Source organism: Synchiropus splendidus, chromosome 5, assembly GCF_027744825.2.
Source record: "Synchiropus splendidus isolate RoL2022-P1 chromosome 5, RoL_Sspl_1.0, whole genome shotgun sequence".
NCBI classification, from domain to species: domain Eukaryota; kingdom Metazoa; phylum Chordata; class Actinopteri; order Syngnathiformes; family Callionymidae; genus Synchiropus; species Synchiropus splendidus.
Genome location: NC_071338.1, coordinates 29,634,110 through 29,653,952, shown reverse-complemented (window position 1 = coordinate 29,653,952; position 19,843 = coordinate 29,634,110). Strand labels below are relative to the sequence as shown.

The 19,843-nt window shown below is 40.9% G+C and overlaps 1 protein-coding gene across 3 annotated transcripts in view; it reads left to right on the top strand.

Annotated features, from left to right (window-relative positions):
* The window catches only part of LOC128758487 (CUB and sushi domain-containing protein 1-like), a 432,079-nt gene that overhangs the window by 402,593 nt on the left and 9,643 nt on the right, over window positions 1–19,843 (top strand). For 2 of the 3 annotated variants that reach the window (XM_053864462.1, XM_053864464.1), the window contains 9 exons: window positions 782–855; window positions 4,751–4,862; window positions 8,033–8,212; window positions 8,284–8,343; window positions 9,861–10,022; window positions 13,779–13,891; window positions 15,651–15,738; window positions 15,884–16,010; window positions 17,036–17,098. In XM_053864462.1, coding sequence (XP_053720437.1) covers window positions 782–855; window positions 4,751–4,862; window positions 8,033–8,212; window positions 8,284–8,343; window positions 9,861–10,022; window positions 13,779–13,891; window positions 15,651–15,738; window positions 15,884–16,010; window positions 17,036–17,098 — 979 coding nt within the window. The remainder of the gene's footprint in view (window positions 1–781; window positions 856–4,750; window positions 4,863–8,032; window positions 8,213–8,283; window positions 8,344–9,860; window positions 10,023–13,778; window positions 13,892–15,650; window positions 15,739–15,883; window positions 16,011–17,035; window positions 17,099–19,843) is intronic. The other variant, XM_053864463.1, reaches the window with a different exon arrangement.

The following is a 19,843-nucleotide window of genomic DNA, read 5'->3' as shown; positions in this document are numbered from 1 at the left end:
GGTTCAGACATGATTTGAAAACTTTCTGTCACTCCGAGCCATGAAGTGGAGCTGCAATATATTCAGCTGTATGTGAAAATGTTTACATATTCATGCACTCTTAAATATTTAATGAGCGGGAGAGAGTAGGTGGAACATTGAGCATTCCAAGTGTTATAACTCTACTTTCTTGGTGTGTCGGTGTGATACACTAGGTGTTCGTCTCTCTGCACTTTAATGCTCAGGGGGAAGAATAAATGTGAATTATTTCTTTAAAGTACAGTTGGAGTCTCGCAAAAATTGCTTGCACAAAAGGACTTTAAATATTGTACATGTCAAGTTAAGTCTTCCGTACACACCTTTAGGGGAAGCAACAGATGTAGCATTTTCTTAAATTATTTGGAAGCAATAACAAGGGGTGTGAATCTATTGTGAATTTGAAATGATTTTGCAAACAAAATATTTCCGGACTTGGTCTATTGATGAAAGTCAGTTGCACAATCTGAACTATGGACTTAAACGTTCACAATTGCTTCATTTCTGGAAGATATTCAATTCTGTTTGTGTATTTGCGCACTGTATGTCTGGTGGAGGTTGAACCAGAGGAGGCTAAGCTTGACATCAAGCAGAGAATATCTTTGTATAAAGTGGCGAAACAGCTTTAATAATGTTTTGAATCTGCTCAGCTATAAATAGCAGCGATGTCAGCTGACAGGTTGGGCTGCGATGAAGTGGCACATCCAGTACTTTACTAATAAGTGTGGTGTAGCTTTAAGTAACAGGATGCTCTATGTGTTTGCAGATCCATCCTTCAACAGCTGCCGCGACCCTGGAACCCCAGCGTACGGGATCCCAGTCCTCGCTCAGGGCTTTCAGGTTAGTCACTGACTGTTCGCTTGTCATTTTGGTTGCTGCTCTCTTGGCCTAACAAATGTTTGTTTTCTCATGACTTATCAACCTCAGTAATATGATCAAAAATAAGAAATTAGTACAGTGCTGAAACAGTGGGGATCAACACGGAGCAGATCACTGCCTCCTATAAAGGTGGTTTCCCAATGTTACCGCCTTACTTTGAAAGACCATACTCAAATTTATATATTATTTATAATTATTTTTGGTCTTTGGTGACAGTGTATATTCCATCATCCTGGTGGAGGAGCAAAAAGTGTCCACATGAGGAATGTTTCCTATCTGTGACGTCACATCCGCTACATGTAAACAAGCATAGCCCACCGCCACGGCTTAAATGAGAGTCGCCTTCAGAATAATAATGTCTTTTTAAAGACAAAGTCTGCGTTAAAACAGAGTGGAAACATCGAAACGAGCGTATAACACATGAAGCATCACAGAGGTGGACGTGATGAACTGAAGTCACGCATCTTGCCAGGCGTATAGCAGACGTACTGAGGATTGTCGTCAGATTGCTTCCCCAGTCTAATGTTTTGGAGGTGGGAGGCATTATCGTTTCAAATAGTCCTGGGTGAAAACCAGATTTTATTGAGTAAATGAAGCTTTGAATAAAGGATTTTATGGCACTTTCTACCACACACTAAACATGTATATCAGCAAAACATAATAAATGTCAAGCAGGTAGTTTGCCAAGCAGGTGTTCGACTATGCATGGTGATTGACTGACATGTATTGCTTTTACTTGCCATCGCACTAAAAACAGAATTGACTTCTTAGTAGACAGTGACGCACCACGGACAAAACATGTATTCATCTATAGCAAAATATGTGCATCATTGAACAAGCTTCTCACGCAACAAGTTCAGGGCTTTTTCTTGGTTTCTCTACAACACTGCCACTCACGATGCGTTTGTCGTCATTGGACTAATGTTTGGCAAACAATCAAAAATATGAATGTTATGCCATGAATGTTTCGAGTGTGGTAATAAGTGCCACTGAAGCCTTCATCTGAAGTTTCATTAACTCATCCTGCCTTGCTACAAGAAGGTTGCGGGTTCAATTCCCAGGTCAAACCAGTGGGCTTCCTGCATGGCGTTTGCATGTTCTCCCCATGTGCGAGTGGATTTTCTCTGTTTTCCTCCAAAACATGCTCAGTTGGTTACTGTAGTCATTGTACACTCTGCACATGGTCGGAGCGTTGGAATTCCCAAGCCTCTGTCAATCCTCTTTAGCAACCCTCGAAGCCACTTGGGGTGGTTCTACCGATTTGATTACATGCTTTGTTTTTAATACAAAGTTTTTGTCCAGAACATAATGAGCGTTTCCCGAAAACTTGGATGAAATCCATATCTATTCCAGTTATTTTGCAGACAGAGTGATAAATGAAGGCAAAAATTCAACCTCCTGGCGGAGGCAATAAATGTTCTTTTAACAGTCGGCTGTGAAATGATTGAATCAATGCAACCAGGTGCGAGAAGTAAGATTGAGCGCTAAGAGATCTAAAGAAGCACCATCTGTGCGTTTAATGGAATAAAAGACCTTTTCTCTTGCAAGAAAAAGGAGCCCGTTCACTGAGACACAACACAACGTTCCTGATCATATTTTGCAGGTTCATCCGTTAATTTGAAAACCGTCTCATGGTGTGAGTTGGATTAAGATTCTATGTGGTATAACGTTAATTAAACACCAAGAAGAGCGACTGTCCGCACAACACTGCTGAGAAAAAAAGTGCATTTTATTTTTGCGGCTACCTTGGCGCGATCTTCAGTGTTTTTCTTACATTCACCTTGGGATTGTGCCAACCTGACTCTGCTGCCAACAAGCCCCCGACATCTATTTCCTCTCAGCTGTTTTCTTTTTCATTAAGCCACAAAAACCTCTGGTCTTGAAAACAAACATCATCATCTTATATTTTCACTAATTACCAGATCTATTCAACCTCCAGAAGCCGGATTATAGAACACATTACAGTGAAAACCCAAGTCATTTGTCATTCAACACGGCACAGAACGGTAACCGCTGGATTTTTGGTTCGCTGCTTCATTTCTTAAGCTGGGTTTTTAATGGGAATGTAGTGTTTTTAACCTGGTATGGATTAGAATGCAATGTTATTTATTTGGTGAATATTAACACTAGGTTTCAATTCATAATCACATCACCTCCAGGTGGTTCGTCGGGTCTCAAAAACTGACTGGTTCTGCTTCCCCTGTTTGTGTGGTCAAAGTCAACCTGTGTTTATCGTGACACTACAAGCCCTGATTTTTTTATCAACAGTTTAAAGTCACAGAAACAATGTGGATTTTCACATAGTCCTATAATCAATGCTTGAACTTCTCGTACTTAACACTCACTTGTAGCACAATTGCTCAGCTAACTTGAGGTTAAAAGCTTATTTTGGCTTATAATGTGCATATGTGTACATATTGTGAGATGCTTAGTTGTGTGTTTTCTGTTGGTGCAACAGTAGCATTGGGCACTGGTTACTCTGTAGCTGTGGTGCTCCCTTCCTATTGTCTTCACCTTTAGCCTTTAATAGTGAAGAAGCAGATTTAAGAACGGCTCCTCTAAGTCTGATTAGTTTTCAGTGATGAAAAAAGTGAGGAAATTGAGCCAATTTTAATTCATCAAAACAGCTTTTTCATAAAAATAAAATGTTTATGGAAATACACAGTATGTAACATATAAATACTACATACCCCTATTATCATTTCATTGGGTGTGTGTATTGTGGTGGTTCTCTAGTGGTGGGACTTTAACTGGTTAATATCCATATGATTAACCCATTACAAAAAAAAATAATGATAATTTAATTTAACAGTTTGCTCTCGAGACAACAGGGAACCTTTGTCAGTGCAGGAGTTCTTGGTCCACTGATCCCACTGATGCACAAGACACGTGGCAGCTAGGATGAGAACAACAACAACAAACATGGTGGAATCCCTGAACAAAAGCAAACAAAAGCATCTGTTTGCTTTGGTTCAGGGATGTTTTTTACTGCACAATGGCCTGGGTTTCCACGACTCTGAATGTACATAATGTATGTATGTATATGCATCATTGGAATTGAATTTATAATGCACAATTGTTTGCCAGTTTCCATTCCTATTATTATTATTATGTTTTGGCAGTAACATTTATACAGTGAATAAAATGTTTCAGTCTACAATATTATATGGGTTTTCATCTGTAACCGAGTGTCACATCGCTCCACGCTGAGACCTAGGGAGCCCTTTACTTACCATTTGATCTACGGTTCTACCACTATGAAGCAGGGAAGTTAGCTCTCGACGCAGGATTTTCCTTAGATACAGGCACCTTGGCCATCCAGGAGAGGCTCAGAGTAAACAGTCCAGGTCTATCGATTGATTCTCATATCACTGTCATGAATGTGCGGCCAAAAGATAAGGAGCTAATCCAGCAACTGATCAGCAGTTAAAGGTTTGTGTGCTTACATTAGAAAGTTATCTAAAAACGTTAAAGACACAACCAGAATCGCGAAAGGAAAAAATAAGGAAGGACTTGGATGAATATTTCTTTTTGTCTGAACCCCTTTCACTGAGGTGATCAGTGTGCTTTTAAACTTTTCATTTAAAGCTATTTAGGAGTCACAGATTGATTTGAATGAGTGATAACAGACTCACAAATCCTGGTGGGAATGGAACGAAATCACTTTGGACATAAGCGGAGAAGATAAGCTCCCCACCGATGTCTCCACAGGGAAACAGAAGGAGAGGAGCTATTAGATACAATTGTCTTTTCAGGATTTAATTAAGCCACAGATTTAATGTAGGGGATGTTCTAAATGTGCGAAGTGGGGAATAATGAGTTAAGTGAGATTTATTTTTGCTCCTGCACTCTGAAGGTCGGCAGCAAAATCTCCTTCAAGTGCCGGAAGAACTACCACATCCTCGGTTCCACCACGAGAACGTGTCTGGAAAATCTTACCTGGAGTGGGACCCAACCAGAGTGCATAGGTGAGTGATTCTCACTGTGAATTATTATTACAATTGTATAGAAATTATACAATTATTGGACCTGGGGCTACAGAGAAACGTGTTATTCATGATCAAATTCACATAGATGAAACTGCATATCCATCACTTATTCAAGGCGAATCAGATCAGCATTCATCTGTCACATAGGGAAATATTTTTATGTTAATATGTTTGTGTTATTACATGGTAAGATAGTATTCCATCAGAACATGCTATTGTAAATATACTGTTGACAAGAAAATCATTTTCGTCATCTTATTTAACAGTAATATTGCTGCTTAAGGAAAAAAAAAGTTTTTAATGTAACAACAAAAATGTCACCAGAAGTTGAACACGGGTGGTATATTGCTAAAGCAAAGATTTGCGGTAGGAAAGCCTCCTTGAGACTCAAAGGAGGACAAATGACAGAATAGAGAATCATGAGTCATTGCAATCATGCCAAGATGGCTGAAAAAAAATCCACCGACAGCTCAAAGCGTGATGGACACAGGTCTGAAAGAAAGGCTGTTGAAGTAAACCATTGCTTTGGAGAAGGTTTGGAGAAACTGAGAAGCCCAAATTGAGGAAACTGAGCCTAAGATGGTGCCATTAACAAGTAAGTTGATTATCAAGTAAAAAGCCAACAACAGGAGAATGTCAAACTAAATACAGAGATTTAAAGACTGGAATCGGAGGGCAAACAGATAAGGTTCTGAATGAAAGCACTGCATGCAGTCGAACAAGAAAGTCGGACAAATGAAGAAAGCATTGGCTGAGGCTCCGCCAGTTTCAAAGTCAGGAACAGGATGATATACTGGAAGCTCAGGCTCTTCACCCAGAACTTAATCAGGGACAAGGTGAGATACAAAGAGGAATTTCTATTGACTCTGCTCAGATGATAGGATGACAAGACCACGGCCCATCGTGGTGAAATCCCAGTAGCGCGGGCCGCATGGCTGGCTAGAAGCGTCACCGTCAATGATCAGACCAGGATTACGTTCGGTCACACTTATCCACCGTAGGTCCATATATACAGAAAGGAGAGAAGTTCGCAGAAAAACGTGCGCTAACACACATTCTCATCCTGGTGAAGCTGAGAGTTGAAGTCTACCAAAACCCAGAAGCAGCTTGTCACGCACACTGGCGCATTACCAACGGAGGATGAACAAGAGTAAGGACTGGGAGTTACACGATCATAGTCAAATACGGCCCTTTGACTGTATTTATGTGGCCCTCCTGGATTCACAGTAAAACTATAAATCTGGCATTGTTGTTGTCTCTGACATTCCTGTCTTGTATATTGGTTTTTTGTTCATTATAATGCAACTGAACATCATTACTTTTCTTAGTTGTTCGTCTTTTCTGTTGGCTATTTTGGGAGTATTTCTTGTTCCTTAAAATACATCAGACTTGAAGGTAGATTTAGAAATGTGTGAGATACAGTGAGAATCTTTAAATGGAATGTGGTTTAAATCAAGTAAAACACATTTTAAAGTGTCATTTCAAAATCACACATGATGTTGTCTCTTGATTTTCTGTTAAATTTTCTCTCACACTCCTTTCTTTGGGTTTGACGGCCCCTCTCAACAGTCACAATATATAACCTGGCCCCTTCGGAAATTTAATTGCCCACCTCTGGTGTAGTGTAAGTAATGCCGCTTCATGGTTCACTCTCATTCTTAAAGTGATTGGCAGTTGGGCTCTTGCTCTATCCTACAAGCTTCACTTAGGTTTACTCACAGGACTCTGGGAATGAAAATCTCCAGAGTGAAAACAAAAAATGTTACCATCTGTCAGTTTAGAAGTGATCCTCATGCATTTCTAAGTTAAGTTGAAAGATGTTTGTTGTGATATTGAAGTAAACCTCTACTAACACTGCTAAATATTTCTATTATATATGCAAATACTGACCAGTGTGAGCCCCTGGGTTGGTGGTACTGTTTTAAGTCAATGCTAAACGTCTGGCTGTCTTATAAAAGATATTGGTACATTATGTATATGGTTGTTATTGCATCTCCTGAGAAGAAAAATCTCAGTTTATTCATCCACGGCCTCGAATTAAAACCAAACTGTGGCTGAATGATTCCATTTTAGCTTGTTGTCTGATCTCTAATAGCAACAATGTACAATTACAAAAAGACATATTGCAGGAGTGAAGAAAGCATTCACAGTGTTGCTTTGTATCTCTGAAGATGACACGCACCATTCACCAGTTTGATTTCATTATATGATAAACATAAAAATTACACTGCACTTTCAGAGACTTTCACATAAAAGCCCGTAATCACAAATTGCAGTCAATTTATATAAAACAAACCATCGCAAGCGGCGAGGCTCGAACAATAAAAGCGGTCCGAAGCGGAAAAGAGCAGATATCGCACTGAAGTAGCTCTGCAAAAATATGTTTTTTTATAAAGACACAGCTTTATCTCTGTAGACAGGCGGCTGCAAATAACCGCGGTCAAATGTTTTCAAATGACTCATCATATCAGCCAGAGAAAAATAAACATGAAAAAAGGTTTTCTTCTTCTAATGCGGCTGGAAACTTGTGGACCGTAATGCTGTTAATAGAAAAGCAAATTTAAATCTATATTTGTTTGGAACAAGTCAAACCCATGTTTTTTCTTTCTTAAATATAAAGTTCCTCTCTTGTATTTGCACTGCATTTGTAGTTCAAATCCTTTATATTAGCTATGTGGATTGGTGAACACTTATCAAGCATTTATGAAGTAATTACTCACTTATTAATGGTTAATAATCGGTAATTATGGTGTGGTTAGCACAGTTGAAGTCACAAAACGATGAGGAAAGTTCCAGACAAATAAAGTTTGTATTATTTACGGTGTTTATTCAGTCCGGAACCACCCACTGTTAAAATCAGTTTCTGTTGTTGATGCCAGAAAGTTAGTCCCGATAAGATCGCAGTGTTTTTGCTTGATCACGGCCTTAGTTGCGGAGCAAACAGAATTATTAAGTATTGAACCGTCCCTGGCTGGAAATATTAAACTAAACATGAGTCAACATCAGTCAGCCTTGGGATCTATATTTAGCATCTATGTCTCCATGTAAAACTGTTCTCCCGTTTTAAATGGCATTGCCTTCCATCTGCATCCTGGATATTTATCAGTGTGTAGGCTTCCTCTGTAACTTTTTTTTCTCCCATCCTTCAGCTCACTCATGCCGCCAGCCGGAGACCCCCAGTAATGTTGACATTCGATCCATGGACCTTCCCACCCTGGGGTACACTCTCATCTACACTTGCCAGGAAGGCTTCTATCTGGCCGGGGGATCCGAGCACCGAACCTGCAAAAGTGATGCGCGGTGGACGGGAAAGCCGCCGCTCTGCAAAGGTATTAAAACGCTCCTTTTGAAACCGTGTCGACGGAACACATGAATGCCACCGAACTGCGTCTCTTTTCAGTTGGAGTCAAAGTCAATCCCAAAAGCAAAGAGTCAGACGTCCAGAAGAACAAGATCCGAGGTTTGTGACTCAGCATATTCCACTCTAACTTTGTGATCTTCTGCCACGCTTCCTACACCAACCTGCGCTGTTGTTCGAGATCGCTGTCATGTAGGTTTGGTTTGATGTTGCTCACAGAGGGGGATTTTCCTGAAGTTTTCACTAAAGTTACATAACACCATGATAAACTTTTCCTGACAACACTCACATCACACTGTTGTAAATATGAATTTGGAAGGAAGGGAGAACTTAACTGAATGAATCCGTCCAAGGGTGAATTCCAATTCCTCCTTTAATCCTTAATTCTTAACCCGCAAACTTAGCCATCTAAGCCGAGTGTTAAGGGCCATGTGCAGCCTAGGCCGCACCCATCTACTCTCGCCTCTTAGACTTAGACTTTCTTTATTGTCATTGCACAAAAGCATATCACTATATTATGGCAACGAAATTTCGGTCTGAGGCCTCCAGTTTCCAAAAACAAAACAATATGTCCAAAAATAAATAAATATTAGATAAATACTAGTCAAGAAGATGTAGAAATAAACAAATGAACAGTGTTGCAGCTACTATTGGGACCGAAGTCAACAGAAAATATGAATGGGAGACAATGGAGAGATAGACGTTATTTTCTGATCGAGTTTGAAATATGCCTTTTTTTTTCATGCCCCAGGTATCAAAAGTTACTTGAAGTTTTGTTTGATGTACTCTGTAGTAGCAGACTCTAATGCTCATCTCAGGCTCGATGGTCAGTTGAGTGAGAGCCCGCAGGCAGGACAAGCTCTTCAGGGTCAACGTTAGTGTTGAACAATGTCAGCTCCTGTGTGATAGCTTCTACCTTTGATAGTTTAGTAGCCTTAGCGCCGGAGCAGTCAGATTCTGCTGATTGATTCGTAGTCCAAATAATTTCATGTCCTCGCAAGCAAATAAATCATGAATTGCACAGAGAGTCAAAACTAACGTGATTATTTAAATTGAGGTGCAGCATATGTGGACCAGAAAATAGCTTTGGTCTCTCAATAGACTTACAGTCATATTTTTCCGATCTCTGGTGCCATGGACCGATCGAAAGGGTCGAACACTTAAGCTCCCTATGTGGGCCTTAGAAATGGGACACATCGTAGATGTAGGGGGCAGCATTACGCAACAGCGGCATTCAGTCTGTCAATTTAATAGAAGAAGAAAAAGATCTTCATTATAATAATGAATGTCCTAAAACAATGAGGTAAATAATGAAAAAAATGTGTTGAGATAATACAATGGTTTTTGTAATATTCATATGGCCATTAACAAAGTAAATCCTTGGCTGAAGATATTGGCAAAGCCGCCTGGGTCTGCCTCAGTCCCAAGGTAGGCCGGCGAATCGCCATTTTAAAGAAGCTCCAAAATTGAACTTCCTTCAAATCGGGACTATCCTCGCTCTTCCCAGTGGCACGCATTTTTGAGGCTGTGGACTGAGGTTGCGCATGAAGGGAGGAATTGGAATTCAGCCTAAGATGATGGTTCCATGTGGCATGAAACTAACTTTTCCATTTCACCAGTTCCAGTGGACGTTTTCTCCTCCAACTCCGAGTGGAGTGGTTTCTATGAGTATTTGGGGAAAAGACAAGCCACCAGCTTCACGGTGACGGGGTTCAACGCCAGCAGTGGAAGGGTTAACGTCACTCTGCTGGAAGCCAGCGGCGTGTCCATCCGACTATCAGGTAAAAACACGATCTGTTCATCCATGACGCTGCCACACTCCCCGACCCGCCTGGACAAGATGCTGATGATGAATGGCTGAATGAACATATCTGATCAAATGTGCTGGCGTTGTTTAATGGAGACAGCCTGTCTGGAATTTGTACAAGATCATGCGATATGATCTTTAATATCTCCTGTACACCGCGCACCGCACTGATGGTGATTGATGAGGACGGCCTGCAGACTTATGTGGATGCTGAGTCGGCGCTATTCTGGATGGACTGAGGGATGGATTGATCTAATCAGAGCCGGACTGAAAATAGGGGTCCAGTCCACGCCTGCGACTGGAAAGCAGGTTCATACTGTCGTTTTATTTCTCATGACGGAAGAATGAATAAATCTGAACTAGGGGTGGAACTTGACTTAAAAAAGTAATCTATTGAATGAGAGGTTTTAGAATGAATTAATGGCATTTCAGTATTTGATAGGATCAAATGAGTTGGTTCACATAAGCTTAAACATCTCATTTCTAAAACTTAAATTCATCCATCCATCATCATCAAACTCTTTTACTCTCTTCCATCTTGCATGTTTTGGTTATGACAAGACGTTCAATTTCAAAACCCAACACAAACTTAATTGTGTTTTGAGTCTCAAATATTAATGCAGTATATTTTGTCCCACAAGCTCAATAGCTACCGTAATACCACAACCTTCATCTGAAACACATCGTGTTATTGCTCACCAACTTGTGTTGAAGAGGATAAACCAAAAACACAGCCAAGCTATGAAGCAATGAAAGAGAAAAAACATCATTATTCAAATTATATTTTGAATAATTAAGAGAGTCCAGTGCATTTTCCCAGCTGGTGGTCTGTGTTACGTGCCCACTGTCTCTTGTCTCAGTTAGCTAGGCAAAGCTCCTAATGCCATTATCGAATGTGGGGTGGAAATGAATGAATTCACTGTGTTCTATTGACGAGACCAAGGGTTAATTTAGCTTTAAATGCAGCCTGAAGGGGGTCAGATGACTTGAGCTTAAGCATTGAAATAGTGGGAGGGGGACAAAAACAATCTGAAAATCAACTTGTAAAACATTCTATCATTATGCAGTTATTCATTTTTAAATGCCATTTTTTTTTTTTTGCCTTAATTTTTTCTGACAGCCTTAAAAACATTTAAAGAAATTTTAGTTGAATGTAACGTAAGCTTTTGATACAAAGTAAATGAAGTAAATAAAATATTTCAATTGAGATATGAAAACAAATTATTTGGAAGACATTATGTTTTAATTCTTGTTTTCGGACCACAACTTTGTGTCCAAAACTGAGGTATCAACACAACTGCCCAATGTTCCTGTTTAAAAACAAGGGCTTATTGGAGATATTAACAATTATTACACCTGATGCTCAAATACGGAAATGTGTACATAAATATACTGGAATTTTTCATTTCAGATATCAATCCAAAAAGTATTTATATTGTGCTACCAAAGGGTCATCGATCAGATTGTATTGTAAAACACAGGACAAACGTCGGTTTGGTTTGATTTGAGTCAGTGTTTTTTCTTTGCGCTCTAAACCCAATGGATAACTCATATTCCTTGCTGAAACCACCACCAACAAACGGCATACACTGTATAATCATCCAGAGGGCAGGAAGAACTGAGGCATTGTTAATATGGTAAATAATAATCCAGCTGCTGTGCGTGACAATAACCTGTGGACGGCTGTTCAGCCGCGTGTGGTCTCTGATAAAGCTCCGTCCTCAGAAGCAGCGCATTACCACCTACATACCAGCGTTGTCATTGGAAGGATGCGTGTTCTCGCTGCTGGAATGTGATTGACGGGTGAACAAGCGAGTGAAGCCGCAGCCTCGGGTGAAAACCTCCACTGCCGTGATGCTTCATCAGCTTAGCGAGTCTGACTGACACTCAGGTGTGGCCCGGCTTCTCCACACCACTAATTCGGCTTGATCTCGCCTCGGCAAACTTTCTGCCTGTAGGAGACGAGTGCTGCGAATACATAAATATTATTTATTGTCAGGTGCTTGCGTCAAAATTTTAACATTTTATTTTGCCTCATATATTTGCCAATTCGCCAACAGCTGATGTTTCATAATATCTTTATTTTCTTGTTCTGCTCGGCTAGAAAGTCTCGGGGTCCAGTCCGGCTGGAGGCGGTTTGAGGGAGCCTGTATATTCGCCGCATGGGCATTTTTGTGTCCCGTAGCACTCGATGATGCCTCAAGATTGAGGTGCTTGTGAGTGGTTGTCCATCTTCCCACATGTCCAGGGTGTCCCCTTATCGCCCCTCTTATACCTCCAGCGCCCCCTCCACCCCAGAGAGCAGCAGGAAGAGAAGTAATGCTGTTACTGCCCTAGAACGTTGAAATGCATGGTATGAATTGCACAAGACAAGTGGGATATACCTAGCCATGTGTTGGTGCCTCACTGCCCGTCACACCAGCTTGATGTTCGCTCCACAGCATGGGTCCACTGCCCCAAATTCCTGAAAGATAAAGTGGATTATGCTGAAGTGGCGGCCCAGCGTGGGCCATCCGGCTTAAGCCAGCTCCACTCTGTCTCTGAGTCGGAGCAGTTCTGCTGAGTCTGACCGTGAATTCTTCAGTCTCTCAGGAGTCTGACGGCGAGCAGCCCCAAATCCTCTGCAGCCAACTTCAACAGCGTTCAGTTTTTCTGCTTCTGCTCCGTACGCACAGAGGGCTCTTCAAACGAGTTCCCCAGAGGGCCAGGAGCTCTACCTTGAAAGCCGCCTTTGGAGCAGATGACCAGAAGTCTGGTTGATGCTTGGTGGAGTCATCTCAGGTGGTGTCTGATGGTACCAGCGCTGTGCGCCAAGGTTTCCTGCCACTGATCTGTAGGAAGAAGCTAATTACCATCTGGCGCTCTTGTAGAAATGCTCTGTGCCTGAGGGGGAGCCATTTCAGGAGCTTCTTTCCTGTCCAAATTTAGGCCTTTGATATCATGGCCTTTTCTTCCTCCAGTCATCTGGAATCTGGTCGCAGCAAAGAGGTCCAAACTTCCCTCACACCAGGCTGTCCAGCGCGGCCAACCCCAGGGTCCCCTTCCACTGAGTCATGCCCCACCAGCTCCTGCAGTTCTGCCCTGAACTTCACCCTCGGGCGAAGCTACACACTAGAGAAAAGGGAAATCACAACTGAAGCATCGGAAGAGATCTCTTTTCCTTGTTGCCTCAAATCAGCACCATTTTTGACATTTTCCCCATGTTTCTGCTTAATTTATATGTATTTTTTTTTTGTTTATGTGTTTTTATCTATTATTGCAGTGAATGTTACTTATGACTGAAAATGATAAAAGGACGTGTATTGCACCTGAAAAAAAGTTTCCAGTCTGACTGTTGTTGTCTTCTCGAATAATATGAAAGGTGTTAAGGTTCACAAAAGTTGTATTCAGTGAGGATTCATTTCCCCCCCAGTCAGTCAAAATCATAGCACTAAAGGGCAAACGTCACCTTTCCTGTACTTAGTGTCAGTGTAATATTTGAGTATGAAAATGCAAAATGTCAAGGTCTTTCCTCATCGCTGCTTGTCAGTCAGCTTGTCTGTTTGTTTGCCTACAACGGCGCCTGTCTGCCAAGCTCCCATGAACCTTCTCCCTCGGGGTCTTTCTAGCATTTCCCCGCTGCCAAGTGCCAAAATATATAAGGCGTGATTGAAATGATCCCGGGTTCAGGCTGTGATCATCCTGGCCGTTGGATTTTCTAACTCAGGGCGTGTCTTGGTTTTCGCTGCAGGAACCTACAAGTCAGAAGAAAACCAGCTGTTGTTGAAGGTCTACCATGTGAAAGGGCCCACAGAACATTACTACAGCAAGTTTAAGAACGACAACTGGGCCATGGATGGATATGTGAGTTCATTTTTCACCATCTTTGTAGCTTCCTCACAACTTTGTCATAGAAGTTAATGTACACGTTCACAACAGACTTTTATAATCATTATTTCATATTTCACCTTCATCTTGATTTTTTTCTTTTAAAGTGGTACTTTTTTATGTAATATCCTTGATATTTAATTTAAGTATTTTATTACTTTGTTCAGTGACAGTGATACTTAAATCCACAGTAGAAATAGAACCTATTGACAATTCTTATGAGCTAACACGTAGGATAATATTCACCTGGTTTCATCTATGTTGTTACATAACAACACAGCTTCTTTAACTGTCATATTTTAAGAGTATCTTTGCTAGCGATGCAAACTGTCACCAAACTACAGTGTCTTTTCATTGTTCCTAAGTTGTGCTACGTAATGAGAGCGTTTGTATGTTTTTTATTTATTTGTTTAAATCGCAATAGATGGCAATAATATAAAACTTTGGTTGTATTCTCATAATTGCAATCACTTTATTTATGTATCTCTGTTTTAAGCCCCCATCTTGAAAGTTTTGAAAACAAAACATTAACAAATGAGAAATAAAACAAAAGCAATATTAAAATTGAATTCACAGCTAGATGGAAAATTAGGAATGCAATGAAATAAATAAAAAAAATGCATACAATACATACAGTAGGGCAAAAAAGTCAATATCAATTTAGAAAATAAAAGCATTCAATTAATAAAAATGTTTATTACTCTCATATGGAATACGCCATTTAGTTCTATATGTAAAAATATTAAAGTAAAATACCAGAGTTTGTAAAAATATCACACAACATACCTTTTATGATGACTGACAATTATTTACTTAAGTAAGTTGAGTGTTAAAAACTAAAGAAAGGATTTTGATGATGTGAAAATGAAGTTGACACTACAGTATAAACAAATAACACACCATGTTAACGTGTTATTCTTAGTGATTTTACTTAGATAGTATTGTTATTATTATTCGTGTTGTTATTTCCAGCAGTAATATTTGAAGGCCTTGTTCTAATCGACTTTATTAGCGAACAAGTCGGACCATGATAAAGTCTGGCTGTGTTGATCTGCCGCAGGAGCAGTTTGGGATATTGTGGATGAGTGCTGTTCCCACAGACCATAACCATAAAGTGGGCCTCAGCTCATTACTCTCACACACAGAAAGGGTCTTCATGTTGCCATATTGAAATTCCAGTCCAATCTTGGGTCTCATTATGCAAAATACAAAGAAGTCTAATTAACATCTTTTCACATGGAGGAAATGACTGTTTTAGCAGGAGGCTTTGTTCTCGTATCAGCAAAACAAAGCTCATCCATGATATTGGCTCCCAGAAGCCCCACCGTCAGCAGGGCTGCCAGGTAGAAGCAAAGCATCCGGGTGGACACACAAACCTTTGAATACATCTGATGTATGGACGTTTCCAATCCATCCGTCTCTCAGGAATTCACAGAGAAACCAAACCAAATCTGAGATCAGATGACGGCTGTGAGAGTTCAGCTAAGGACAGAAAGATAATTATAAGGTTGACAAGTAGCAGATGAAAATGTGGGATGATAATGATGCAATTATGCCTCCCTCTCTAAACAACGGCAATTTTGCAAAGTTGCACAAAGTTGATGAAAGTTTGCTTATTGAAGCTGTTTTTTTCTGATTAGAGTTGATGCATTGCAAGCAGAAATGAGAGCGACTGTCGTGGCAGCAAACATTGCTTTGGTTTGAATGCGAGAACTGAGCAAATGTTCCGTTGTAGGTGACGGCGGAATCGGATCAGAAGACGTTTGTCTACCAGGGTCACATCCACAGTAAAGACTTTGGCAAGTTCCATCTGACCAGACAAGGTTCGTGTTCCTACATGTGATGAAAATCGTGGTTAACTGTGGACTAGCTGGGACTCATACTGTCGAATGATAGCAGAATGATTTCTTCAGAAACTTTGCATGGATTCAGACTGAAGCACTTTGATATTTGTGTGTCTGTTTTCAGGTCTGGTAACCATCGCCGTGGACCCATCTAACCCTTATACAAACAGCAGCTCTGTGGCAGCAGCCATTCTGGTTCCCTTCTTTGCCCTCATCCTGTCGGGATTTGCCTTCTACCTCTACAAGCACAGGTGCGCTCGCTGTGGGTTTTATGTGGTGCGGACGGAGGAGAGCACAGATCAAATCTTTGTTCTCTGGATTTGTCTTTTTTTAACAAGCTTCCAGTAACAAGGGAAAAGGAGCTTGTCTTTCAAGCAAGCTTTTGTTGAAGTCAAAACTTAGAAAAATGTGAAGTTGGATGGATCAGTCGTCGCTTTTACATTTTTCCTCAAAGTAACCTGTAGCAGGGCCAGCTTTTTGTCCTCTATATTGCATGAGAAAAGACTTTTTATGTAATTGTGTGGTACTAAATGTCACAATAATGACATGACTTTTTTCTTTTTGTTTTAAACACATGTATTATTCAAACTCTAAACTTGCCAACCAACAGACATATCAAAACAACATCCAAATGGTTGTGTTTTAACATCTCGGTGGTTTGAATTACTCTTAACTACAAAGTGTTTTTTCTTCATAATGCAAAAATGAAAACCCAGTCCCCTGTACATGTGACTGTGTCAACCGTCTCTCACTAAGGGAGTCACCGTTGCGGTTCTCAACAAATGAGAGTTTATGACTCTCAGTTGGCCTCAGTAGTAGCCTAGAAGAGCGGGTGGACGTTTGTGGGGTGAGGGAAATCCTGGCTTCTTTGACCCGACCTTGGCTAAATGGTGGATAATGGACGGATGATCACAAAACAGTTTCAAATATTCTACACTTGAGCTTGAACACTATTGCACCACGTGTGGTGGCTGTGGCATTGAACTGTTCTGTCCACGTTGTGTAGCTAATAGAAACGTTTTTTTCTAATCGTCCAACACGTGCCAGCCATCACATGACCAGCTGCCCAAAACTGTCATTAGTCCTGTAAAGTATGTGACGAGGAAGCAAGGATGGAGAAGCAGTACCAAGGTCACACAGCTCCGTGTTCTGTCTCACTTTCAAGTACAAATGTTTCCTCAGCTGAAACAGTAGCAGTGGTGTCTTTTAGCCGTAGTCGATGATCGGTTCCTGCAAATGCTGGCTGATGTACATTAAAGCTGATGGTTGTATGCAGGACGTTGTCTGCTGACACAGATGACAATGAGAGACCAAAAGACACCTGGGGGCCGGGCGGCAGGTAAGCTGGACGCCTCTCTCTCCTGGCTTTTTTGTTTTGTTTTTTTAACAGCCGCTACCGCCGCCTCATCCTCCGCGAGCCTCCTCATTTCTTTCTTTTTTTTTTCCTCATGCTGTGGCGTATGGCTGCACCGGCTAAATTCTTCAGTTTGGTTCTTCATCAGAAATGATTTTCAGACAAGATGAAAGTGATGCAGCCGTACAGTTCCAACAGCGGTCATGCAAAGTTGAGAGGAGGACATCTTATTTTGTCTCTATCTCATTGTCATCTCTCTGTTAGCATGATGCCATCATGAGCAATTTTTCATGAATTTCTCCAGACTTTTTTTGAGCTGAGCTCCAGTGCTTTGGTGTGAATCCGTGGTGCGGCCTCACTGCTGGTGAGCATGCTCTGGCTTGTGTTCGTATCTGCTCTAGGCCTCGATGTCAAAGCAATTATTTGTACTGTTTTTCATCCCACCAATAAAACTCCTCGCACCTCCACCCGCTGTCTGAAACCAGTGCAGCAAATGGAACCATAGCCACTCTGAGGGAGGTCCACATGGCGTGCGTGTGCGTGTGTGTGTAGCTTTGTAGCGTAATGGGCTGAGCATGTAAGGTTGGCTTAGCAGCTCCCCGGGGTTGGATTTCTTCTACCGTTACACACACACGTGCGCACACTCTTAATGAGGTCAGAGTCAAACAACGCTTCAGCTGCAAATACTTCCAGAGGGTTTGGGGAGTTAAGTGATTATATCTAACTGGATTATCGAACCAGATTATCAAAATAAGTAATCCCAAATAAACACAGGGAAATATGTCCCCGTTTAACTCTGTGGTTTGACAAATATAGGTGAAAGGTATAGGAAATATTTGGACTTTTTGTTCTCTTGACTTTATCTGACTAACTGTCTGTAATAACTGCGTAAATAACAATAATTTTTGTTCTTGCTTTTTTTATAACTAACAGAGTTCTGCATAACATCTGGTTTAGCTGTGGTTGACAATAGTTATTTAATTATATTTTTTATTCCAAGTTAATATTAATTATTATTTCAATAACAGATCATATTGTGGAACACAAATGAACTATTAATAGCCTACTTATTGTGAACTCAGTGGTGTTGTATAATTTCTACACTTAAGTTAATTCAGAACCAGTACTGATCAAGGGCAGCGTTTGGCTCGTGTTCACAGAACTGAAGTTGCATTCAGCTAACTTCTGCACATCCATGTGCACTGCTTTATAACAACATCTCAGTAAGAAATTCCATTGTACTGTGATGTGGATCAAGTGAATTGTGGATGATCTGAGTAGATCTCAGTGTGTCATAGTTTCACTCCATGGTCCGTCTTGCTTACTAGGCTGTTTAGTGTTGTAAATAAAGAATAACATTAGCGACAGATGCGTCAAGGATGCGGGTTACTTTAGTGGCTGTGACCAGCATGTAAGTGCAAGGCACTCCCCCTAGTAATGTCGGCTTCACACACCCAACAAATCGTTGCACGACTGCACTGAAATATCTCTGCATAGCAGACATGTTGGCAACATCCATTTTGCCAAATGTTTTTTTCTGTGGCCGACTGGTCAGTGCGTCTCTAGTAATCACAAACCTTTTATTCATGTCATCTATGCCAGGTTTGCCTGCAATATTGTACACGACTAAAGCTGTGTCCCATTTCTCACCCTAACACTCGTTTTTTTGGCCCTAACACTGGGTTTTGCGTGTTCACATTTAAGTGTAATGTGTCCCAATAGTCCTAAGATCGAGGGCACTCGCTTGAAATGATCCCTTCAAACTGAGGGAGCTCTGGACCTGACTTGAAACCAAGAGGGAATATGAAGTGTGGATCGATTTCCAGGATACCAAAGTACTTTATTTAAAGATTATTCTGGATTGGACAACGGGGACATTTTAGTAACCAAGACTACTCTTCCATTTGTTTAGTTTCTCTCGTATCACGTGTTAAATGACCCAAGTAGTCCGACAACATGAATAATACAACATGTATGTACAGCAGTGTGTTTTTATTTCATCTTAACAGTCGGCTAGCATCCGGGCTAACGGACCTGTCACTGCAACATAGTGACGAAGCCGGCTTTGGTTCTGCCCATTTCTTCTCCGTTGGTTCACCAAACCAAGTGAGATGATCAGCGCTGATGCAAGAGGTTGGAGCCTGCATTTCCAAAACGTCTCCAACACTGGATATGCAGGAAACAGAAGACAGCACGGCAGCCAATGACACGTTGTCTTTACGAGTGACGTTGTGAAGTGTTGTCCCAATTTTTAGGGACGTCTGTTACTTCACTTGGTCGTCGGAGGGCACTTCATAGTGGAGGGCACTCAAAACCAAGCGCTAGTGTTAGGGGGAGGAGTGGGACACAGCCTAATAGTTTAATAACATGTTAGATTAATGGATCATTGGTCAAAAGTACTCTCACAACTGTCCCATGTCCTATATTGCACTGCAAACGTAGACAGTCCTGCTGTTTTAGGACCTGATATATTACTTAAAATAGCAGAAGAGACATTGTGTCTTTGTTATATGAATAAAACTTCTGTCATAATTTCATATTCTTTATACGCTTTTTAATCCGAGTACATTCATCATTTTGTTGTCACAACTAGTGATGCGCTGATCAGGCATCGTGAAACATTTTTTTCTGAGCCCACCAGATGCCACGCTTCTCTGTCACCTTTGATTTCTTGAGTTCTAAAGGGAACCACATATTGGCTTTAAAAGTGAGATGCTGAGCCACTAAGCT